Genomic DNA, 26,874 nt, shown 5'->3' with positions numbered 1-26,874 from the left:
TGCATGAGCTGCCAGAGGAAGTGGTGGAGGCTGGTATGATGACAACATTTAAAAAGCATCTGAGTGGGTACATGAATGGAAGGGTTTAGAGGGATATGGGGCAAATACTGGCAAAAGGGACCAGATTTATGTAGGCTCTCTGATCAGCAGGGACAAGTTGGACCGAAAGATCTGTTTCAGTGCTGGGTATCTCTAAGACTCTTCATATTAGTCCCAGCAGCAGCTTCTTTTATTAAACATCCAGCTTATCTACATTTCCCAGAGCTCAAGCAGTCCCTTCAAATGAAAAGTCAAACTTGCAAGAACCAAACTGTAATAATTGTACTTTTTCTTGATTGATTTTTATTTCCAGCACACTTCTTGAAGACATGGTATGAACATGCTCTAACCTACTTTTACACCATTCAACTGAATACAAAAAATATATTGCTATGTGTAGTGATTGGAACCAAGGCCAAGTGGATCTCATTGACTATGATATTCTTCATTGGAGTTATTAACCTGGGTGATTCAGGGAGCCTTGGCAGGAGATATAAGCAGGAGATTCAGACGGGCTCCTCTATGTAGGTACTGGCTTGGAGATGGATGGTCACAGCCCACATACACTACACATGTAAATAAAGGGTGACTTGGTGACGGGATATTGATCTTTGTGCAGTTATTTCAGTAACTAATTGCTTAAGTTCAAAATGCAAACTGAATATTTTCATCAGGTTTTAAAAGCTACTTATAAACTAAACATTTTGTGCAATTCACTTCATTTGCTTAGTCCAACAATTACTTTTACTTGTTACTATGGCAGTAGTCCTGATGTCATTGAAGTATTAATGAACCTCTTTTCAATGCCTCCTGTGCAGACATGTCCAAGAGTAGAATGGCTGTCCCTTCTCTCTGCTTACACCAATGTTTCCAGTGTAGCTTTCAAGAAACTTTACACCTGCACATTCTCTCCTTTAGTTATTTTAAAAGCAACTTGGACTTGGGTCTGCGCGGCAAGGATTTACCACTCCCATTAAATGTGGAAGCTGACACTTAAATACATGGTTTAGACTCTTACTACCTCCGTTGACCACTTATTAGATGTGCAGCCAACGTGGGATATGCCAGCTACAAGCACACCAATGATTTTGAACAGCAGGCCACACTGACCAGTGTAGGAAAAGAGCAAATGTTCCTTCCATGAAATCGGGTTAAATCCAAAAATGAATTCGAAGTGTTATTACCATATATATTCATGTAAAAGTTGAATTTTATTTCGACTAATTTTAAAGGTTCAATTTATAGGGTCAACTAATACACGGCAACTAGTTTTGAAGGTCTGAAATTCATGCTGTGTTCAAAATACTGCATTATTAGCAGAGGTTGATTTGCTTGCTCTACTAATCCTGGGTAAAGAAGAAAAACAGAATGAATTATGGTAAAGGTAATTACTAGGTAAAAGCAAGAGAAACAAGAATGAATTACAGTAATTTTATTCATACATACTGGTACGAAAATTTAACATGTCAAAGAAACATTGATATTCTGCAAAATCACACTGTTCAACATCATCGTGGTCTGGTATAATGGCATACTTAAGATGAAACATTTATTAAATTCTGAATGTGTAAGCATCTTGAGCGTTGCTGCCAAATTCTTCCATTTCCCTCCCATTTACTCTTGTAAGTTATGAACCTCAGTAACATTAATTCTTTGACAAATTTGTTAAAGATATATGTAGCTGATATATCACTTTTATTCAGACATAACGACACAATTAAAATGATTAACTTTTTAACGATATTGACGTTTGGATGTACAATGAACAAATTGCGATAAGTACTGATAGACTTAGTACCGCCTGAGTGAATGATTGAAACAAAACGTGCTGTAATAAACCAAAAGTGGGCTAAGTAGAGTTATAAATGAATGAAGGAATGAATGAATGAATAGAGACACAATATATTAAGCAAAGAGTGATGAGTAGAGTTACCAGTATGAATGAATGTGATTTTGTTTAAGTGGGTTATTGGGAACATGCACTTTCCTTTGTAAGAGGTTTATAATGCAATACAGTAGGATCGACTTTTACACGAGATATATGGAAAATACAAGATTTTTTGGCCAAAAATAAGGGGTCGACTTTTACATGAGATTGACTTTTACACAAATATATATGTTAGTCAAATTAGATAAATTGCAATTTGTACCCTAAGCTAGAGGTTGATTACTTCCACTGAAAATGTCTTTTCTAAAGCTGAAAACCTCAAGAGCAAAGTAACACATTAAAACACCTAAATAGGAAAATACTCTTCTCATTTGGAAATAAATGAACTGCAGATCACGGTGTACTTGGCTTTCTTAAAAGTACATATACACATATCTATTGTAACTCACATCAGATGCTGATATGACAATCACCATGGAGGTATGCAACATAATCTAGTTTCCCCACAATGCAAATTGAGTGGTCTTACTTCAGTGTGGTATGCTGGGTGCAATTTGAAGCTAAAAACAACTAATTATGTCTAGCCATTAGAGGTCTATAATAACAGATCTATTTCAAAGTGACTACTTGACTGATGCACACAAGATCTCGAGGGACTTGTCAAGATGGATGCGGAATGGATGTTTCCTCTAGAGAAAAATCTAGAATTAGGAGTAAGTGTTCAAAAATAAGAGGCTGTACGCTTAAGACAGAGAGCTTTTTTTAAAAGGAAAAAGATAATTCAATATCTTTGCAACTCTTCCTCAAAGTGGTTCAAGTAAAATCTGAATAGTCTTAAGGCAGGGATAGATCGATTCTTGATATATAAAAGGCTGAAAGATCATTGGGGTAGTCAGGAATATGGAGTTGAGGTTAAAAATAAGATTAACCATGAGTTTATTGATTAGATTTATTATTGTCACGTACAAAGATAGTGAAATTATTGTCTTGCCTGCTAACCAGACAAATCATAACTTGCACAAGTACATTAGGGTAACAGCACAGAATGCAGAGCTACAGAGAAGATGTACAGAAAGACCAACTCGAATCCATTTAGAAGTCTGATAACAGCGAGAAAGAAACTGTTCTTAAATTGCTGGGATGGTTTTCAAACTTTCCTATCTTCTGCCCAATAGAAGAAGGTGGAAGAGAGTATAATAGGAGTGGGAGGTGCCTTTGATTACATTGGCTGCTTTCCTGAGGTAGCAGGCACGTCATACACAGTCAATGGAAGGAAGGCTGGTTTTCGTGATGGACTGGGCCGCGTTCATAGCTCGCTGCAGTTGGACTTGGACAGGATGCTTTCTATTGAACACCTACAAAAAGTGGCAAGAGTCATCGTAGACATGCAGGATTTTTACTTCTGAGGCTTTCTTGAATGTAGCGTCGACGTGGATGGACCAGGATAGATCGTTAGTGATAGTCACTCTGAAGAAACTGAAGCTCTCAAATGCCTCCATTTCAGCACCATTGATACAGACGGGAGAGCTTCCTCTACACTACTTCCTGACATCTATCACCAGCTCCTTCACTTTGCTATCATTGAGGGAAAGGTTGTTGTCTTCACACTATACCACTATGCTGTATGTCTTTTCCTTGTACCCTTAATTGTTGTTGTTTGAGATCCGACCCACTACGGTGGTATCACCAGCAATTTTGTAAATGGACGTTCCAACTGTGTGGCTAAATTCAGCTGTGAGTGCATAAGGAGTACAGTAAGGGGCTGAGTATGTAGCCTTGCGATGCACCAGTGTTGTGGATTGAGGAGGAACGGTTGTTGCCTATCCAGTCAGGATCTGAATGCATGGCTGTGTATTCCACCTGGGCCAGTCACTTTCCATGGGTTTACCCTCAAGGCAGGCAATCTGACGTCTGCAGCAGTGACTGCGGCTACAGGTGCATCCAAGACCATCAGGGCAGGTGACGTCATTTCACTGACCTTCTGTTCAAAACGAGCATAGATTGCATTCAGCTCATTGGGGAGGGATGCATTGTTGTCAGCGATTCTACTCGCCTTTGCTTTACCTCTTATATCATATAAGCCTTGCGTTAAGTCAACATGTATTCATGTGGTTAGTCTGGGACTCTAGTCTGGTATTGTCTCATAGTGTCACTCATGGCTTTATTACGATTGTACCAAAATTTACTGTATAAGTCAGGATCAACCAACTTGAATGCTTCAGATCCAGCCTTCAGCAGGGAGTGCATCTTCTGGCTCTTCTATGGTTTCCAATTAAGAGTCATAGAGATGTACAGCATGGAAACAGACCCTTCGATCCAACCAGTCCATGCCGGCCAGACATTCCAACCCAATCTAGTCCCACCTGCCCGCACTTGGCCTATATCCCTCCAAACCCTTCCTATTCATATACCCATCCAAATGCCTCTTAAATGTTGCAACTTTACCAGCCTCCACCACTTCCTCTAGCAGCTCATTCCATACACATACCACCCTCTGTGTGAAAAGGTTGCTCCTTAGGTTTCTTTTATATCTTTCCCCTCTCACCCTAAACCTATGCCCTCCAGTTCTGGACTCCCCCACCTCTATGAAAAAACTTTGTCTATTTACTCTATCCATGCCCCTCATGATCTTGTAAACCTCTATAAGGTCACCCCTCAGCCTCCGACGCTCCAAGGAAAACAGCCCCAGCCTGTTCAGCCTCTCCCTATAGCTCAAATTCTCCAACCCTGGCAATATCCTTGTCAATCTTTTCTGAACCCTTTCAGGTTTTGCAACATCCTTCCGAAAGGAAGGAGACCAGAACTGCATGCAGTATTCCAACAGTGGCCTAACCAAAGTCCTGTACAGCCGCAACATGACCTCCCAACTCCTGTACTCAATACTCTGACCAATAAAGAAAGCATACCAAATGCCCTCTTCACTATCCTATCTACCTGTGAATCTACTTTCAAGGAACTACAAACCTGCACTCCAAGGTCTCTTTGTTCAGCAACACTCCCTAGGATCTTACCATTAAGTGTATAAGTCCTGCTAGGAAAAACTTGGATTAACTTCTTTGGTACACTGTCCACTTACTGATGAAGTCTGTGACAGTAGTTGGATACTGAAAGGTTTTAGCGCATTTGAAGGGTTGAGAGATCTACTCCTACTTCTAGATGTATAGAATAGAGGGGAAGGACCAGGCAATTTGGTCCCTTGAGTCCACTCTGCAATTCAATGTGATCATGGCTGATCATTCAAATTGGTACCTCAGTGGGCGGCACAGTGGCCCAGTGGTTAGCATTGTTGCCTCACAGCGCCAAGGACCTGGGTTCAACTGCCACCTTGGGCGACTGCTTTGAGGAGTTTGCACACTCTCTCTGTGTCAACGTGGATTTCCTCTCACAATCCAAAGCTATGCAGGTCAGGTAAACTGGGCATGCTAAGGTTGCCCAGTGTTCAGGGATGTGTAAGTTAGGTGTATTAGTCTGGGGTCAATGTAGAGCAATAGGGGAATGGGTCTGGGTGAGCTGCTCTTTGGAGGGTCAGTGTGGACTTGTTGGGCCAAAAGGACTGTTCCACACTGTAGCTATTCCATATATTCCCACCTTCTCCCCATACTCTTTGATGTCTTTAATCCAACAAACTATATCTACTTCGTTCTTGAAAGTCTTCAACATTTTGATGTCAACAGTTTCTAACTCCAGAGAATTTCACAGGCTCACCATTCTCTGGGTGAAGAAATTCAACTTTATCTGACCAAACAAGGTCTGCCCCTTAACCTTGGATTGTGACCCCATGGTTTTGAACTCCCTGGTCATCGAGCACTCTTCCTGTATCTACTCTGTCTCATCCTGTTATAAATTTAAAGATTTTGACACGATCCCCCCTCATTCTTCTAAACTCTAGTGAATATAGTACTAAGCAACCCAGTCTCTCCCCACATGCCAGTCCAACTATCCCAAGAATCAGTCTGATAAACCTTCTTTGCACTCCTTCAATAGCCAGAACATCCTTCCTCAGATAAGATGAAACTGCACACAATATTCCAGGTGTGCTCTTACTAATGCTCTGTACAGTTGCAGCAAAACATCTTTATACCTGTAGTTAAAACTTTAACTCATATAACCGATTACATGAAAACATAAAAAATAGGAGTTGAAGAGGACCATTTGGCCCCTTGTTCCCTACTCCATCATACAAAACCTACCTTAGTGTTATCTGCGAATTTAGGGTACTGCGTACTTTTGCTTCCTCATTTAATTCATTGATGTAAATAGTAAAGATTTGAGGCATAAGCACAAAACCATGTGGGATTTAACTTATTATATCCTGCCAATCAGACAACGGCCTGTTAATGCATACTCTATTTTCTGTTAGCTTATCAAACTGTTATCCCACATACCATGTGCATTTATATTCCGCAATAACCTTTAATGTGGCACCTTAAATGCCTCTGGAAATTCTAGTCTTTTTATATCTGAAAATGTTATCGCATTCAACTTTTTCTCCCCCCACCAAAGCATAATATTTCCAGATATTTTCAAAATCAACCCGCTCAGAGGTGTTATGACATACCCCTGGGACTTGAACCCAGGTCTCCTGGCTCAGAGGTAGAGACACTTCCCCACTGTATGACAAGAGCCCCAACAGGTTGATGAGGAAACATCTGGCTACATCAAAATGGACAGCTAATGTCTCTTAGAGTCATAGTGATGTACAGCATGGAAACAGACCCTTCGGTCCAACCTGTCCACGCCGACCAGATATCCCAACCCAATCTAGTCCCACCTGCCAGCACCCAGCCCATATCCCTCAAACCCTTCCTATTCATATATCTCTTAAATGATCAATTTTAATGCTTTCCCCACAACAAATACCGGGCCAATTAGCCAATAGTCTCCTGGTTTGTGCCTTCCTCCCTTTTTACATTGAGGGGTTAAATTAGTTACTTTGCAGTCCAATGGAACTTTTCTTGAATTTACGGAACTTTGGAAAATTAAGACCCAACACAACTAGACCTCATTAGCAACCATTATAAGATCCTAAAAGTTATGGAATACTGTTTCCAATCTTAAATATTTTGTCTGAGCATAGATTGGCATCACACTTCAGTACTGTGCAGAATCTATGGAATTCTGTATCCAGTGAAACAACTTAGGCTACCGCGTAGAATTGTTTAAGACCAAGATAGATTTTGATGAGTAAAGGAATTAAGGATTACAGTGAGTGGGCATTTAAGTGGAGCTGAGCTTATTGAATGGTGGAGCAGGCTGAATGGCCCAGATGGCTTACTCCTCCTTTTATTTCTTATGTTCTTAACTTTCAGTGTAACTGTGCTGCTGCCCTTAAGGGGCATCTCCAAGGTGCCTTACATCACTGGGGGAACTAGCTTCACCTTCCTGCAATGCATCAAAGCCTAGACAACAAGCCATAACAGGGGTATCTGTGAAAGGCCAGCTTGGGAGGTTGGTTGCAAAGTGGAGCATGGGCAGTTAAGTGAGCATTTTAGAAAAAGTTTTACCATCAGATAAAACCTGTTCAGATGGTAAGAAGGCATTCTGGGTCTGCATTCCCTTTAGGGAGGGAAATTTGCTATTCTTACCTAGTCTGGCAAACATACAACTTCAGACTCTCAGTAATGATCGATTCTCAAGCACTCTCTGAAAAAGCCCAGAAAGCCACTCATTATATTGAATCGTTACAGAAATGACAAAAAGAAATGCAAAACAGATTAACCACCTGGCATCCAGAACCAGATCAAACAAACAGTCCTCTGTCAAACATCAGGTGACTTGTGTGAAAATTGGGAGAGGTGTCTTATGGACCAGTTAAGCAACAGTTTGGCATGTTTCCATAGGTATTGCTGTGTTCAAGATGGCACCATCCCCATCCCAAAATATGCCCCTTTTCCCCAGCATGACAGACCCAGTAAAGTCAGCAAAATAGTATACACAGTAGTCTGGAAAATAATCAGAGGGATAGCCCGTACCACAATGTTACATTCCATTGGGCTCAGAGGCACCTTTAAAATGAGCTTTTGGTTGACCAAACACTTCAATCATACAGATGAGGTGAATGCATGGAATTTAACCTGTACAGGCCTGGCATCTCATGGCTCATGCTCCCTGGGCATAAATGTTAGAGTAATCCCATTTTTAGTCCTTTGGTCTAAAATTTTAAATAATTCGTTTGATTCTCAACAGTTTCAGGATACTGACACCACCAGCATTCAATTTCATATTGTAAAGGATACGTAAACTGTCAATTCAAGAACCTTCCTCACATTACTTACACGAGTCACTAACTTGACTAGCGTTCATTGTCTATCCCTAGTTGCCCTTGAGAAGGTGCTAGCGACTGGCCTTCTTGAACTACTGCAATATATGGTACACCCACAGCAATGTCAGGGAGGCAGTTATAACATTTTGACCCAATCACATGTTGAGAACAGAGATACATTCAAAGTCATGATAATGAATGGCTTGGAGAGGAACTCAAGTGGTCGTGGTGGTTTTCCCATACATCTGCTGCCCTTACCCTTCTAAATAGCAGTTGTGTGTTTGGAAGGTGCTAAGAGCCTTGGTGAATTTCTCACTCTATCATACAGATGAAGAAAAAAAAGAGAACAAAAAGTAGAACAGTAAGCTGTTGGTGAACTCCACATAGATGTTAAAGAATGAATTGCAACATGAAAAGATTTGCGATGTTAAATGACTTGCCATTACATCACAACAGGAAGCTCTCCACAGAAAGAAAATGAGAACAGATGCTGCACAGTTCACCATACAATATTAACACTGCCAAATAGCAAAACAATTCCTCTTTAAAAGCACTTAGTCACTATTAAAATTAACACTAGAATCGACCAATTATTTTATATTCAACTGAACCCTGTATTCAAGTCATTTTACCATTAAAAAGTGCAACTTTTCTATGAATGCAATTATGAATCATTTTAGAGATGGTTAGTTTCACCTTTACCAGCATAAAAAGTTCTAGTTTTGGAAATTGAAAACATATGTGTCCTTATAATTTCATACTAACTTATATGCAAATATAAATTTGAATATATATTCAGCAATGGAAATTCCAAGTACAAATTTATTCAGTTTGAAGACCACTTAATTTATTTGAATTACAGTATAGAAATACTGTTTAACTGCTTAACATTTGAGTTGGATCTTTGAAGTGAAACAAAAGTTTAAAAGTTAATTTTGAGTCTGGAATTAACTGTTCTATTAATCGTCAACATGAGATGAAGCTCAATCCATACTAAATTCTACCACTGTGACTACGACTTGAGATAATGTAGTGCAGTGAAAGCATCAAAAACTACTCCATCAGGGTATGATCTTTCTTTGCTAGAAAACTATGCACTCTATCTCTAAACGTTTAGACCATATATGGTTGCAATCCTTGAAACACTTCCTAAAAATTAAAAATATAGAAATTACAGCAGACAGGTAGTCTCCGTTTCTCACAAACTTCTTCCCACCCCACCTAATCTTATATCATTTCCTTTCTGAATTGCTTGCTATCTTCCAGTGCTTTACAAATGAAGACACCTGGGTCCCTTTGGACACCACCACTTTCCAATTGTTCACCAATTTAAAAAAATTCTACATCTTTGCTCCTCCTACCCAATAATCATGTCTGTATCTTTATTATAGTTAATCTATTACACTCTTGTCAATTTTGTGTAAAATTCCTTGAAATCTCCTTGCATTAACGACATAATTCCTATTTCTTACAGATTTTTATCTGAAAATTGGGTAACATCACAACTGATATGATTGTGAACAGCTAGGACCCAAGCACTGATCATTGCAGCACCTGACATACAGGCAGGAATACTGATAATCAAAATCTTACAAAAAGAGACATTTCAATCATGCTTATTTCAAAAGTGTTTTTGAGCAGATTGTCTGAGATTAATTGACATGGTTCACTGCCACACATTGGATATCCCATGTTGCACGCTATTGCTTAAGTATTTTGTTAATGGTTCTCATTCTTTTTTTTAAGATTAGATTACTTACAGTGTGGAAACAGGCCCTTCGGCCCAACAAGTCCACACCGACCCGCCGAAGCGCAACCCACCCATACCCCTACATTTACCCCTTACCTAACACTACGGGCAATTTAGCATGGCCAATTCACCTGACCCGCACATCTTTGGACTGTGGGAGGAAACCGGAGCACTCGGAGGAAACCCACGCAGACACAGGGAGAACGTGCAAACTCCACACAGTCGATCGCCTGAGTCGGGAATTGAACCCGGGTCTCAGGCACTGTGAGGCAGCAGTGCTAACCACTGTGCCACAGTGCCGCCCATTCTAGTAGCATCTATTCAATAAATTATGACTTTGTAAATCTTTCCTGGAAATGGCAAATGCTTATGCATGTATTAGGCCTTTAAAATGAATTCCTAAATGCTTTTTCAAAAAGTAAACTCATAGAAGCTTTAAGAAGGCTGCAGTTTGCGAGATTAAATGATACAGGATTTAAGGAGTATACAAAACTTAGAAACATCTCCAAAAACATTTCCACAAAATCAGAGTAGAACTTATACACTTAATGGTAAGGTGCTGGGGAGAGTGACCAAACAAAGGGACTTTGGAATGCAGGTTCATATTCCTTGAAAGTGGAGTTGCAGATAGTCAGGGTAGTCATGCTTGCTTTGATTGACCAGTACATTGAGTATAGGAGTTGGAAGGTCAAGTTGTGGCTGTATAGGATATTGATTAGGCAACTTTTGGAATGCTGGTTGCAATTCTGGTCTCTCTGCTGTAGGAAATATGTTATGAAACTTGAAAGGGTTCAGAAGAGATTCACAAGGATGTTGCCAGGGTTGAAGGGTTTGAGCTATAGGGAGAGGCTGAATAGGCTAGAGCTATTTTCTCTGGAATGTAGGAGGCTGAGACGTAACGCCATTGAGGTTTATAAAATCATGAGGGGCATGGATAAGGTGAAGAGTCAACATCTTTTCCCCAGGGTAGGGTAGTCCAAAATTAGAGGGTGTAAGTTTAACGTTTCACCTTAAGTTTAAGGAACGATTTAAAAAGGACCGAAATGGCAACTTTTTCACGCAGAGGGTGGTACGTGTATGGAATGAATTGCCATAGGAAGTAGTGGAATTTTGTACAATTACAACATTGAGAAGGCATCTGGATGGATATATGAATAGGAAGGATTTGGAGAGATATAGCCCAAATGCGAGCAAATGGGACTACATTTATTTAGGATATCTAGTTCTAAATTCATTCAGCACAGAAGAATTGGACTGGAGGCTCTGTTTCCATGGGGTGCACCTCTATGATTTTATGACTCTAAGTCATCACACTTCCCTTATGTACAAAGTGGAGAGCTCCCCCACCACAACTTAATTCAACTTTCTACACTGAAGTCAGTTGGAAGTGAGCAGCAAAGGCAAAACATTCAAACCTGATTATATATCGGATATAAAAATATATTTGTTTACTTTCAGAACAGTTGCTGCATTTCAAAGAAAAACTTTCAAGTCATGTTAAAAAACAAGAAAAAGGTACAATTTAAATGTAATGGCTTTTGAGTTCACAAACGATGATTGCACATTTCACAGACATGAAGAAAACCTTAAATTGAATTCAATAAAAAAAATGAGGATGATGCAATTGATGTTTTAGATATGACTTAATAGACTTGTATGCAAAATTAAAGATCATTGGATTAAAAGGTGCAGTGGTAGTGCTGATATAAAGTTGGCTAAGAGGAACTAGACAATAACAGGTGAATAGGTGCATCTAATTCTGGAAGAAAGCATTTCCCACAGCCCAGAATTATGCTTGGTGCTCTGTTAGTGGTATATTAATAAGTTGGATGACTTAAAGGTTAGGATTCCCTAAGTGCGAGTCAGCACACCAAGGAGGGCTAACAGTTAAAATTCTGGGGTCACAAGCTCCAGAGACATCGAGGAGTTGCAACAACTCAAACTCGGGTCACAGTGGGAAAAGAGTCGAGGTATGTGCTAAAGGAGGCATAATTTCAAAGTATAACATTTATAATAAGTAATGAAGACATGGCCAACTTGGTGAATTGGGTAGACACACTAGACTAAATTCAACGCAAATATCGAAGAGTGATGCATTTTGAAAGGAAATACAATTTCAAAGGGATTATGCAGAGAGAATGCTGGAATTTGCAAAAAACTTCTTTGAATGTGACCAGGACATGGATAAATCTGTTACTACACGGGATCCTTGATTTAACATGCATACAGGTATCCAAGCAAAAGGAAATTTTCATGAGCCTTATCTAGTGGTTAATCCAAGAAAGCGTGCCCAAGTTAGAGTGCCATGCTTTGAGGAGGAAGTCAAGGCATTGGAAAATCAAGATGAAATGTAGCAGAATATTACAAAGGATAAACATACGTTATTTTCTGAAGCTTGCACTGTCCATCTTTCAACAGATAACTTTTAGGGGCAAATTAATTAATGCACACAAATTAATGCATGGTTTTGACAGCCTACATCCGGAGAAACTCTTTCCACCAGCTACAGCTTCAGAAATTACAATACATTTCAAATAATCAGCTAAAGGACCAGAGATAAAGCAAATAAGGTGATCTTGAATGCTCTGCCTTCAAATGGTGAAAACTGATCAAGTAGTAACATTTACAGAGAACTAGATTTGACTTGAAAAGTGAAGATTTTCAAAGGTACAACAGCAAGTGAGCATTTGTCTGACTGGATAACACATTCAAAGAGCCAACATAAGCTAACCCTTTTACAGATTTGTTTTGAATGGATTGAATTAAGATGGTTATAAACAGAAACAGTATATTGCTTCTTGGCATAATAATTGAGGTGGACACCAGAGAAACTAATTCATCACCTAGTACACTGAGCAAGTAATATGTGCAAGCTCATCTAAATATATTTGCACCAGTGATACAACTAGAAGAGGCAGTATGACATTTCCAAACTGAATTAAATAAAAGCACACCAAATGTAAAAGGAAGTTGCCGCCTTTGGTAGGCGAGATTGATAAACTGCACCATGCAAAGCCAAGACCAATTCATCAAAACTCTAATGCAGCAAAAAAAACGATCAAAGCCTCTAAGATCAGAACCCAGATCTACCTAGTCCCAGAATAACAGCTTCTGATTCTGCCAAGCTGTCAGCAAATACTAAATGCATACTAAACATTGAACTTCATGTACTGAGACCCCTGTCAAAAGAGGAAAACTGACATCAACAGCTCAGCCTTTGCATTATGAATTTCTACCTTGTTGCTTTTACAAGTACCAGCATGGGAAAGCAAAAACTATTAACACAAATGCATTAAGGTAGGTACCACTATTTGAGAAGGTGCTGCACATCTTTTGCATTTCTGAGGATATGTTGCAACGGTCAGGAAATGATACTTTTGTGTCAGTCAAGGCTCAAATGGCAGCATTCTTGCTCTGAATTGCAAGTTTCCAGGCTCAAGTTCTACAATTAGGCAAGAACTTTCAAACGTTGATTGAGGGCAGATGTTCACAGGTAAAGGGATAGCTAGAAAATGGGAAATCTTCAGAAATGAGATAATGAGAATCGAGACACATATATTCCTGTTAGGTGTAGGCAATGCTGGATGACTAGAGAAATAGAGTTTTTCGATGTAACCATAGGAGATATAGTTAGTAAGTTTGCAGATGACACCAAAATTGGAGGTGTAGTGGACAGCAAAGAAGGCTACCTCAGAGTACAATGTGATCTTGACCAGATAGGCCAATGGACCGAAGACTGGCAAGTGGAGTTTAATTTAACTAAATGTGAGGTGCTGCATTTTGGAAAACAAGTCAGCATAGGACTTACCCATTTAATGGCAAGATCCTGGGATATGTTGCTGATCAAAGAGACCTTGGAGTGCAGGTTTATAGTTCCTTGAAAGGAGAGTTACAGGTAGACAGGATAGAGAAGGCATTTGGTATGCTTCCCTTTACTGTTCAATGCATTCAGTATAGGAGTTAGGAGAAAATGTTGCAGCTATACAAGACATTGGTTAGGCCACTTTTGGAATATATTATGCAATTCTGGTCTCATTCCTATATGAAGGATGTTGTAAAACTTGAAAGGGTTCAGAAAAGATTTGCAAGAATGCTGCCAAGGTTGGAGGGTTTGAGCTATAGGGAGTGGCTGAATAGGCTGGGGCCATTTCCCTGGAGCATCGCAGGCTGAGGGATGATCTTAGAGATTTATAAAATTATGAGGAGCATGGGTAGAGTTAATAGACAAGGTCTTTTCCCTGGGGTAGGAAGAGTCCAGAACAAATGGCATAGGTTTAGACTGAAAGGAGAATGATTGAAAAGGGCAACTTTTTCACACATTGGATGGTGTATGTGTGGAATGAGCTGCTAGAGGAAAAAAGTGGTGAAGGCTGGTATCATTACAACATTTAAAAAGGCATCTGGATGTGTATGCGAATAGGAAGGGTTTAGAGCAGGGGTGGGGAACCTGAGGCCTTCTATGCCATTGTGTGTGGCCTTTTGAATGAATCCAAATTTTGAAACATGCACGAAAAATGCTTTCTTGCTTTTCAACCACTTATTACTGCGAATCTACATTCTTCTACTTAACCAAAATCAAGATGCCTTTAAGGTCACAAATGACAGATACCCATCTAGAGGATCAGCTAAAACTGCAGACCTTCATTCAAATGCTTTCCTACAAAAAGCAGTCACAAAGTCATTAAAAGGTTAGTTAACTTTAGAATTAACGTTTTTTTCTTTTTTTTAGTTAGTACATGGTAGTTAGACGTTGCAAAATAATGTTAATTTTGAAGAATACATATCAGGATTCGTGATCAGGGGTTCTGGCCCAAAACGTTGATTCTCCTGCTCCTCGGATGCTGCCTGACCTGCAGCAACTCATTCTCAACTCAGGTCTGTTTCCATGCTGTACATCTCTACAACTATGACTTTATAACTGAAAGATCATAGTTAACACCCCAGTACTGAACAACGGAAGCACTGTCTGACGTGCCATCTTTCAGATGACACATCAACTCATCTGTCAGCTTAGACACTACAACAGATTGCATGGTATTATATCAAAGAGAAAGAACACTAATTGCTGATATCCTGGCCACTATTTATCTCACAATCAAAGTCAAAATACAAACTAACTGATCATTACCACATTGCTCTTTGTGAGGGGGTTTGTTGTGTGCATACTGGGTAGCACATTTCTTCTTTGGCAGTCCTCAAGGTTGCAGATAACTTGCTTCCACTTATGGTTGGGTTTTGAGGTGGCTACGTTGTCTAATCTGGAGCCAAACAAACAAACAGTCTGCTACAGGTGGGGCAGATTATGTTTGATAAGGCGGGTGTGTGGGACCTTCTGGATTGTGCTCGGCCTCTATATGCTCCACCCTATAAATTTCAAAGTGGTTGGCAACTTCACAGGTGTTTCTTCTCTAGTTTGTGCATTCCAGGACAAGAGATTCTTGTGTGACAAAGGGGATGTTGCATATATTTAGGAAGGCTTTCAGAGTGTTCTTATACCATTTCCTCCGCCTTCCTAGTGATTGCTAACCATGTGGAGCTTGGACTGCAGTTGTTTTGGGAGTTCTGTATTTGGCATTTGGACAACAGGCCTGCTTATCGCAACTGGTGGTGTGGAACAAGTGTCTCTATATGAGGAAGAGTGGCATGGGAGAGAATGCTCAGGTTGGTACACCCTGCCAGTGGATTTGCAAGATTTTACAAAGACAGTGTTGGGCATAATCTTCCACGGGTTGAGGTATTTGCTACAGATGTCCATATTTCTGATGCATACAGGAGAGTGAGGACCATGGCTGCTCTGTACACAGATCTCGATGCTGGGTTTGAGGTCTCATATTTTGTACACTCTGCTCTTCAGGCATCCGACGGCTGCCCTGGTATATTGGAATTAATGTTGGATTTCATCATCAATGTCGGCTCATAGTGAGAGACGATTCCCAAGGTATGGGGAAAAGATCCACATTATCCAGGGCTTTGGTTAGGGGTCAGTTTTGAGTGGTAGGAGCAGGTTGGTAGAGAATCTTTGTTTTCCAAATGTTTAGTGTGAGGCCCATTCTCCCATACATCTACGTGAAAGCTATGGTAGTTTGTATCTTGGCCTCTTGAGGCTGTGAATGTGCAGGTGACGTCTGCATACTGCAGCTCAATGATAAGTTCGGGTGATCTTTGGGTTGAACAGTTTCCCTTATCCAAAGGTTAGCGTTACTCCGGCAAGGGGCTTCATGGAGATGAGAAGAAAGTTGTGGCAAGAAAGATAGAGAAGAGAATTTGTGCAATGAAACAGCCCTATCTGACCCCAGTCTGCTCTCATAATTGGTCCATGAGGATCCAATGACTTGTAGCTTGGTCTCTTGAGGCGGTTTGCATGCCATCATGAAGCAGGTAGAATGGTGACAAATTTCTGCATGCAGTTGGATTTGAGGAGAATATTCTACAATACCTCATGGCTGACAGATTTAAAAACCTTTGAAAAACCAAAGGCCAAATACAGAACTTAGTACTGGTCCCTGCACTTTTCTTGGATTTATCACTCACTGAATGTAGGTGGCATTACATTCTCTTTTTCAAACGGTGAAAGAAATCCCAGTAACCCTAATAAAATTAGACTCCTCTCAGTGTTCCAAAACCAAATTCTTTCGTACAGCAGGAAACCCATGCCTAGGAGCCTGTTACTCATACTCCAGAAGTTGTTTTCCACACAAAAAAAATGAATTGGTCAATGTGCAAAGCAAAACTATACAATATGTGAAGTTGTTCATGATTTAATTCTGAGAAACAATCCATTAGCCATATCTGATAATTCAGAAAGACACTTCGCAATCAAATGTTGGAAAGCTCTTGTGATGCCCATGTCAATAAAAAAAGGGCTTTTTCAAAAATTAACAGACCAGACACAAAGCAAGTAGCAGGCTCTAGACACAATGAAACACTTTTCTAGGCAATAGAACAAGGTAATTCAAAGAAATATAATGCTTGAATTGAGATCAATGATCCATTGCAGTAGGACAGTTTTTAAATCCAATCTTGTAGATCAATAGCTGAAAACGTGTTGCTGGAAAAGGCTATCAGGTCAGGCAGCATCCAAGGAGCAGGAGAATTGATGTTTCGGGCATGAGCCCTTCTTCAGGAAGAAGGGCTCATGCCCGAAACGTTGATTCTCCTGCTCCTTGGATGCTGCCTGACCTGCTGTGCTTTTCCAGCAACACATTTTCAGCTCTGACCTCCATCATCTGCAGTCCTCACTTTCTCCTTGTAGATCGATATCCAACATTAATCACCACATTATGTAATTCCCATCAATCCTTTTGCTCTGCTTTACTCAATTGGAAAAAAAGCAGGTTGCAATGCAATGAAACTTTGTCACGCTAAGAAACTGAAGAAGTACACAAGATTAATAATCAGAAAGCTGAGTCACAGCACAGAGCAGTTTCTAAAACAGAAATTGCTACAAAACCTCAGGTCTGGCAATATTTGTGGACAAAAAACAGAGTTAACATTTAGGGTCCAATGACCCTTCTTTAGAAGTTCTTCAGTCATTGAACCCGACATATTCACTCCGCTTACTCTCCACAGATGCTGCCAGATCTGTAGAGTTTTTCCAGCAGTTTCTGGTTTTGATTTCCAGTATCCATTTTTCTGATTTTGTTTAATGTTAACACAAAGCAGTTTCATTGTCCGAGTTCTGAAGAAAATTCATAACAGATTCGAAATGTTAACTCAGTTTCTTTCTTCATAGATGCTGCCAGACCTGATTAGTTGCTTCAGCATTGTTTGTTTCACGCTCACCCATCCCACATTGAGAATACCAGTGATGAGGGAGAAAAGAAAGAGGGAGAAAGAATTCCAAAAGCTATAAAAGGCAAAAAGCAATTAAATCAGAAATGAGATAGATATCAGTCGAGTTATAAATAAAGGTAATTCAGTTTAGTTGTAGTCCTCCAATTTAAATTGCTTATAGATCACAAGTTGTTCAAGACTCAGGCAATGCAGGTAATAAAAACACAAAATATAAGTCAAGCTTTCAAACTACTTCATTTTATCTTTATCCTTCTTCAAGCAGCTACCTAAAATTTTAATTTTAACACAGTCACTGATTTACCAAAGCTGCATATTTTTATTTTTGGCACAACATACTCCCATTTCCAAATGCAGACCCCACCCCCCACAAATTGAATTCCTCACATTCATATTTATGTCTTCTTGTCCTAAATCCCTCAACCAAAGATAATTTGTTTTCTCAGGATTTTCAATTATCCAAAGCTCAGATCTAGATGAGCTTCTGAAGCAATTGTTAACAAGATTAGCATCAGTAACTTAAACAGTATTTCTGTCTACAACAGTATGCTAATTTAACTATTTTGTGGCCCAAGGTCAATTGATTTTAACTTAGAAACATCAAATGTACGCCTCAATTAGTCACTGATACAGGGCTCCTATGTTCTACAAATTGGATACTTACTGATCACGAACTTTTGAGAGTACAGAAGCAGGGGAATCTCAAGATTCACATGCATGATTCTCTGAAGGTGGCTAGGCAAGTTGCAACAATTAAGGTTTATAGGATCCTTGGGTTTACAAATAGAAGCATAGAGTATTAAAGCAAGGAATTTATACTATACCTCTATAAATCATTGGTCAGACCACATGTTGAGTATTGCGTTCTTTTCTGGTCACTTTATTAAGGAAAGATGTTAAAGCCTTGGGGAGAGTGCAACTGTGATTTACTAGAATGATACCTGGAATGAGGATTTTAGATACATGGAAAGTCTAGAGAAATTGGGCTTATGCCCCTTAGAGCATAGAAGATTAAGAGGTCACTTTATTGAGATGTTCAAAGTTGTAAACAAATTTGACATGGCAGAGAAAGATATCCTGTTTCCACCAGTTGGTATTTCAAAACTGTCAGCAAGAGAGTTAGGAGCGAGATGACGAGAAACTTATTTTCACAGGGATTTGGAATGCGCTGCCTGGGAGACTGGTGAAGGCGGATTTCATAAGACCTCAAAAGAGGTCTGCTTGCATGTTTGCAAGTGATTAATTCAGAGGGCTACAGAGATAGGGCTGAAGAACTGGGTCAGCTAGGTAGCTCTTTTTGGAGTTGGCATGGATCAAATGGGTGAAGTGGCCTCAATCTGTAATGTAAAGTTCTATGATTATAATTCACAGGTATCTGATTGGAAAAAGAAAAGCTGTACTGGTTTCTGGCAATATACCCAGTGGTTACGATATCAGAATTATAACCCAGAGATCATGAGTTCAACTTCCACCATGGCAAATTGTGAAATTAAATTTTCCGGCAATGTGCAAGCTAGTAAGAGGGAGAAAAAACCCCACAAACCACAGTTCTGATGTCCCAATTACAACGGTTTCTCATTTAATACAATGGCAGGAACACCATAAAAGACATCAACACTTGACAACCCACCAACACCTTATCAGGTAAACTTAGGATGGATGATATATATATATTCCTCAGATGGTGACTGCTGGCAAAGGGGAGATAGCTTTAAAATTGAGAGATGATAGATATGGGACAAATGCCAGAGGTAGGTTTTTTCCTCAGAGAGGAATAAAAGCATGGAATGCCTCTCCTGCAACAGTAGTCGATCCACCAACTTTAAGAGCATTTAAATGGTCATTGGATAAATACATGAATGGTAATGGAATAGCGAAGGTTAGATGGGCTTCAGATCGGTTTCATACGTCGGCGCAACATTGAGGGCCTAAGAGCCTGTATTACACTGTATTGTTCTATGTTCTATATGGCTTTGTAGATTCAACATAAAAGCAATATCTCCTTTCACAAATCAATATCTAGCTTGAGTTGGAGGAGCAAGGAAAAGATGGAAAGCGACGAAGAGGCCTTCAAAGATAAATTATGAGGTAATTATATTACTGAATTGCTTGGGTGACACATTGCTATGTTGCAATTTTCTACTGTCAGAACGAAGTGGCATTGAATTAATAAAAAGAAAACAAATGTACAAATCATTGCTTTCAATAATTTTGGCCATTGAGTCTCCAGTAAGTAATACATAAAGAACACACATAGCTACTTCACAATGACTTTTAAATGATAAGTGATCTGTCAGTGACCAGAAGAAATAATGGTTCTTCTTCCTGGTAGAAGAAGGGGACCAGTGACGCAACCTCATTTACTTCACAATGGTGGGAGCATGTTATACTAAAAGGGAGAATGAAATACGAATTTGGCTAGGCTGATTTTGATTTCCAGAAGACACTTTACTAGCTACCTCATAACAGGTCAACAAGACAAGAGACCATGGTTTTGGAGGACATATAGTGGTGTGGGTAGAGAATTGGAAGACATGAGGACTGAGAATTGGCTAATGGACAGCAAACAGTGAATGGGGATAAAAAGCTCTTCTTCAGGTTGACGACCTGTAACCAGTGGGGTTCTACAGGGGTCAATGGTAGGACTGTACTGTTTACATGTATGTTAATGACTTGGAGGAAGGAAGCAAATATATCGTAATCAAATTTGCAGAAAACAAAAATAAAGTGGAATGGCAAGTTGCGAGAGGCTTACAGAGAGATACTGATATTTTAAGTAAGAGGGCAAAAGTTGGCAAATGGAGTGTATTGTAGGAAAACGTGAAGTTGGGGCGCCACATTGGCACAGTCGTTAGCACGGCTGCCTCACAGCATCAGGCACCCAGGTTTGACTCCAGCCTTGGGTGACTGACTTGCGTGGGTTTCTGCCAGGTGCTATGGTTTCTGCCAGCAGCCCAAAGGTATGCTGTTGGATGGATTTGCCTTGCCAAATTGTCCCTTGGTGTCCAGAGATGCACAGGCTAAATGGATTAGTTACAGGAAATGCGAGGTTACAAGGATGGGGAGAGTCTGAGTGAGAGCAGACTCACTGGGCCAAATGGCTTCTTTCTGGTGTTGGGATTCTATGATGCTAATTTTAGAAGGGAGAATAAGAGAACAGAGTATTATTTGAATGAAGAAAAGCTGTAGAAATCTGCAACACAAAGCGACTTGTGGACACGTGTGCATAAAATACAGCAAGCTAGCACCAAGATGCTGCAGGTAACCAGGATGGCTAAAGGAATGTTGGACATGATTTTCACAAAGTTGGAGTACAAAAGTATGGGAGTCTTACTGCAATTATACAACATGCCGGTGAGACCACATCTGGAGTGCTGTGAGCAGCTTTTGTCCCCATAGTTAGGAAAGATATTTCATTTTTGGCAGTGGAGAGAGGGCTCATTGGGATGACTGTCTGTACGGAGCGATCATCTCATCAGTGAAAGCTAAACAGATCGAGACTCTACTCATTTGAATTGAGAAGAACGAGAGGTGATCTCATTGAAACATATCAGAATCTTAAGGGGTTTGACCGGGTAAATGTGAGGAGGATGTTAATATCAGAATAAAGTTTGACATGAGAAAGAATTTCTTCTCTCAGGTGTCCTTGGAGCACCTTGTCAGAGAGCGCTGTGGTGACAGAATGATTGTGTATACTTAAGGCTGCAATAGATAGATTATTCATCAGCAGGGGAATCAAGGCTTATGGTGAAAAGACAGGATTCTGTAATATCAGATCCCATTGAATGGCAGAATAGAGTAAAGGAGCCACACAGTCAACTCCTTTTCCTTATGTAGTAGGATCAACAAGTTAAAAGACAAACTTACATTTCAGTTTCAGATCTCATTATTCCTATTCTTTTTATATTACAGAATTGTTTGTACCAATGTGTAGTTTTCTAGTATCAAGGAGCAAGTTACATAGCTAAGTAACAGTAAATAAAACAACTATTTGTTATTGCTTTGTAGATCTACTTTAATTCAATAATGTACTGAAAGCTCCCTCATCCGTAGTCTGTCACCCATTCAAGGTAAATTCTTACTTCTCATCACAATCAGGAAATTTGAAGTTATGCATCTATACAGAATCAAGCAGCCAGCAAAATTTAATTTGCTGAGCTAATACAATGAGGATCCAAAATTTGGGGATGATGCAACAGGTTTACTTTTGAGAACTAACATTAATCTTAAAATCTCTGCACCAAAATTCAACTAATGTAAGCTTATTTTTCACCCACAGTTCTAGGACATGTATGCATTCATACACAGGGTCATAAAAATACAATATAACTGTCACTCTCATTGACAGGGTGATTGGGATCTCAACAACTCACTTAAAGAAACAAGTGTAAACTTCTTAAAGTCACAGAATAGCCCTGCAATAATGTTTGAGAGTTCTCAACATTTACTTTTACCATCTATTATCCAAATTGTTTGATAAAGAAATTCCCAGGCTTCTTCAGAAACAAAAGAAACATAAATCCCTCCACTTTACTCAATTAAAGTACAAAGATATCCAAGAATACTACTATCTATCATTCTTAAGGCACATATTATCCTGATGTGACACAGTCAGTTCTGCTATAACACAGTAATCCCGTTCTCATGCAATACCTTAAGAAAATATTATAATAGCAGCACCATTCAAACTAATGGTCCAGAATCGCATTATAACCATACACACGTTAAAACTTTGTGCTTTAGGAACAGTGTCCCAATTTGTCGATTGTGTTATTGCAAATTCGTGTTAATTTGCATTATAGCAGAACGACCTGTATGTTAAGAAGACAATGCGCATCTCTTCAATTCTGCTTGAACTTTCTACGCAACAGCAAGCCCCACAGCGACAGTGGTTGATTAAGGCAGCCCAGCACTACCTTCTTAGGGTGACAAGAAACAAAAATATAAATTCAAGTCTTTCAACAACATCCACACCTCAAGAACGGCAGTTAAAAGTTTGTTTCGAAGTTTATTATACATTCCTAAACAACTTATCTACTGTTAATGGCTATTATTACTCAGGAGAAAGATGAAGGCACATTGTATAATAACACCAACTGTTGATACTTAACCAAAAAAAAGGATTCCCTGTACAAGGAAATACAAACTTAATGGCACTCATCTTTTATTTAGCCTTTAGACAGAACCAAAACCTGCAAAAAATTATCACTGACATTATTTTGATTTCAAGCGACCAACTAAGGGTTAAGAATTAAGTAAATGACACACCTTCTGAATGAAAGGCTTCTTTTAAATGCTCTAGTACATCTGCAAACTTCCTGACATCATTCACCAACTGCATTATGTATTCTGGATCCACAACTGGACTGTCATAACAATCAGAGTTTGAGCTGATGCTGCTGACCGAACCACTTTTAGTACTTCGGCCCATACTCAAGTTTCCTGAGCTGGGCAAGGCAAAGAAATTTGAACTGGAGAAACGGGCAAAACCACGTTTATTGCTTCCAACGGTCTGCCGCAACATCCCAGCTGCTGCGCTGCTTACAAATTCTTTAGGGCAATCTGTATTTGGTGCTAAAAGACCATTTACAAAATGGTTTAGGATGATGAATCCTGCAACAAAATTAGAATACAAAAGTTTCAGTCAATATATGCAAGATAACTTCAATAATGTTGTTTTTCTCTAATAGAACACTAAAAAATTCTTCCAACATTAATATAAATACAATACAGCAGAGGAGCAGGCCCTTTGTCTTACTAAGCCGGTACCAATTCATAATGTTTACTTGTGACATCTTGCCTTTATGTACTGACATTCCCATTCATTCTGGGTTGTGGTCTGGTTGGCTCATTGTAGAGGATTTTTATAAACTGTAATATAAATGCTGTTAATATGATAATGTATCTGAGCAACCTTAATTCATTGACATTTTTGAAGTGTTATGGAATAGAGAACAAAACTATTATGCGGTATTTTCATTGTCACATTTGAGGCATTACTTTGTTCCAGTCTGTAAATGGGACTTGTGGAAAGTGCCTCAATGCTAACTACTCCAGCGTGTTGTTGATATTAGACTGGAGAGGTCACCATTAAACTCTAACTTCCAGATCTTTATTTGTCCCAATGTGTTGATCGTGTTATTGTAAATTCGTGTTAATTTGCATTATAGCAGAACGATCTGTATGTTAAGAAGACAATGAGCATCTCTTCAATTCTGCTAGAACTTCCTACGCAACAGTAATCACCACAGCGACAGTGGTCGATTAAGGCAGCCCAGCACTACCTTCTTAGGGTGACAAGAAACAAAAAATATAAATTTAAGTCTTTCAACAACATCCACACCTCAAGAATCTGCCCTGGTGGGATTCAAATCCAAGTGATCAGAACATTACCTGGATCTATGGATTAATAATCTAGCGATTATACCACTAAGCAGTCGCCTCTCCTCAATGGTTCAATTATTTTTTAAGTTACCAAGGCTTGACCATTTGTCTACATTATTAATCGGCAACGCATGAGAGTATCTTCCAAGTTACAATTATAGGTTTGCAGCAGACTGACACTTCAAATGCCATAAAGAAAACAATGCATTGTAGTTTTGTACTCTATTTCAAATATTTCAAAAATGTCACGGAAGTAGGGTTATTCAGATAGATTACCATATTAACAGTTTTTATATAACTAATTATAAAAAAACACATTACAATGAATCAACTCAGGCATTGCCCAGAGTGGATAGGAACATCAATACATGAAGGCGAGATGTCAAGGTCAATAGAATTACATACTCATTAAAATTGTAGCACTAATTGACACAAATGGGGCAAACATATACTCCAATAAACCATATCTCTAGCCGTTTTTATTTTTCTAATTTGATAACTCAAAACATCAATACCACAACTTGTGTCGTAAGACTTTCCTGTTTACAACTGAGAACAGCAGGATGTTTCGGTTTCAGCCCTCCCTCCCCCCCCCCAAACCAGTTATTTTACAGGTATTTCACTACAAGTTTGAATACTATTTAGCAATGAATAGTACAGATGGATAATAAAAGAAAAATCAACGCGGATTCACCGACATCGATCGATCGATCGATCGTCCGTCTTCGATAGTGACACTAAAAAAAAGTCGAAAAACTACGCTCACAAACACTCGAAAAAAAAGTACTGTGATTTTCCAATGCAGTACTTACACTTATACTCAAAAAAAACAATGAGGACGTGTTGGTTGTAAAGCTAATTCATTTGAAAAATAAAGAAGCAGATCCACTGCTGATAACCCTTGCGAGGTGCGGCGCTCTTATCTGGCACTGAATGTCTCGCATTCCTTTGGGTTAAACAACTCCGCACCCACTCACCCACCAGACCCAGGCTCTCTTGCCCAACCTCAGGGGTTACTACACCCGCCCCCCCTCCCTTTTCACCCCACCGACCCCTCCCTTCAATTTACGCCTCCCCTATCAGAGAATTCCCCAAAGGGTTGTTGTTGCAGAACTGCCTTGTTTAAAGCAGCGACTACGAACACAGACAGCACTGGGCAGCGTGCAGCCGGTTTGCATTCAGGGGTTGAGTGGGACGAAAAGAGGGAACCCTGCAATTGGCGGGGGGGGTGGGGGTTGTCCGCCCATAGCAAGAGACCTTGCCAGGGTTGGTGGGGGGAGGGGAAAGAGGGATTGGGTGGGGGAACCCCCTCAAGTTTGGGGGAGGGGTGGTGGAAGGCATCAAAAGCCCGCCGCGAGCCTGACCTGAAGGGGTGCGCGCGCCACTTATCGCAGCGCGAGCCCAGGGACCCGAGTAACGGTCACCGTTTAAACGGGGAGACAGGCACCATCGGAGAGCGCTCCCTACCCCACTCGAGACAAATCGGGCTTAATTTCAAATCAATGCCGATTTTGTGTTTTTTTTTGGGTGGTTGGGGAACGGGCTCTCGCTTTTTTACTGTTTTTTTTCTGGCGATGAAAAGTAAACAGTTTCTCTTTTTTTTAACCCGCAATCGAAGGGCTCCAGCAGTCAGGAGAAATCAGAGCGAACTTACCCGCCTTACGAAGGTACCGTCAGATTTCTTTAATCGCCTTACGATCATTGTGTTTTGATTTTTAAAACGCTTCGCCTGCCCAAGGCTGGCGACACTGAAAGGCAGACTTTTGATGCTTCTCTCGGGACGCTCCTCCTCTGTCGGCGCTCGGTGTGAAAAGCCCATCCGTCAACCCGTTTACCTTCACACTTGGCCGCTGCCCGCCCCCAAACCCACGTGGGCCGCAATGTCTGGCCTCCGATTGGCTGGGTGTTTACAATGTCCCGCCCATCACTCGCGGATTCCCCCGCCCTTTACCCCGATTGCACCTCCCCCCTACCCCCTTACCCCCTGTCCCACCCCCACATCCTCTGGAATCTGTAGCAACAGGTGAAACCTCAGAAGGGTTATGGATCAGGTTGCAATGGTAGGGTCAGGGGCATGCCGAAAGTCGCATTTTGATTTTGACCTTTCAATGCAACGTCGTGAATGTTTTCACGTCTGACCGGAGGTATTCGGTCAAGCTGCAACCGTTTACAAAAACTGCTCTTCAACATAGACACAGTATCTCATCCACTGCAATTAAGTAGCTTGTTCTCTCTCTTCTCCCCCACCTTCTCCCTTCAGTTCTACATTTACTACTTAGAGGTGCAATCGCGATCCAAGATTTGGCCGTTGATTTCCATCAGGAACAAATAATATTGAGACTGGACCTTCACATTTCACCCCAAAATGTTAATATTAATGCTATTAATTACGGTGTTGACTTTCTGTACCGAAAATGTGATAATTTGTCGTTTACACTTCTATTACAAATAACACAATGGTATTGCTGAGGTATTTGGGCCTGAGAACTGTCATGCCGTTTGTTGAAAGTGGGAATAGAGGGTTAAACGAGACAAAATATTTGCTGGGAAACTCTTGAAAACACATTGGCAGCTAGACCGACTTTAATGAAGGTCTGTTAAGTGCTGATGCCACCCCCTTGTCCTTAACTGAAGCGTTTCATAGGACAAACCGAAAAAAAAAGAATTGTAGAATATCTTAATACAAAATGTAAAACAGATCATATGAAAAAAATCTATTTTCTTCTGTTATTCAATGTCTTCTGTTGCACATGTTTTATT

The 26,874-nt window shown here is 40.0% G+C and overlaps 1 protein-coding gene across 1 annotated transcript in view; it reads right to left on the bottom strand.

Annotated features, from left to right (window-relative positions):
• Window positions 1-25,927, bottom strand: part of LOC132819165 (rho GTPase-activating protein 29-like) — a 123,301-nt gene extending 97,374 nt beyond the window's left edge. The window contains exons 1-2 of the mRNA XM_060830579.1: window positions 25,769-25,927; window positions 22,999-23,343 (exon numbers count right to left, since the gene is read on the bottom strand). Of these exons, the coding sequence (XP_060686562.1) occupies window positions 22,999-23,254 (256 nt within the window). The 5' untranslated portion in view covers window positions 23,255-23,343; window positions 25,769-25,927. The remainder of the gene's footprint in view (window positions 1-22,998; window positions 23,344-25,768) is intronic.
• Between the last annotated feature and the right edge of the window lie 947 nt (window positions 25,928-26,874).

This window comes from Hemiscyllium ocellatum, chromosome 9 (genome assembly GCF_020745735.1).
Source record: "Hemiscyllium ocellatum isolate sHemOce1 chromosome 9, sHemOce1.pat.X.cur, whole genome shotgun sequence".
In the NCBI taxonomy this organism is placed as follows: domain Eukaryota; kingdom Metazoa; phylum Chordata; class Chondrichthyes; order Orectolobiformes; family Hemiscylliidae; genus Hemiscyllium; species Hemiscyllium ocellatum.
Note: the sequence above shows the minus strand (reverse complement) of the source record. Positions and strands in the feature narration are given on the sequence as shown.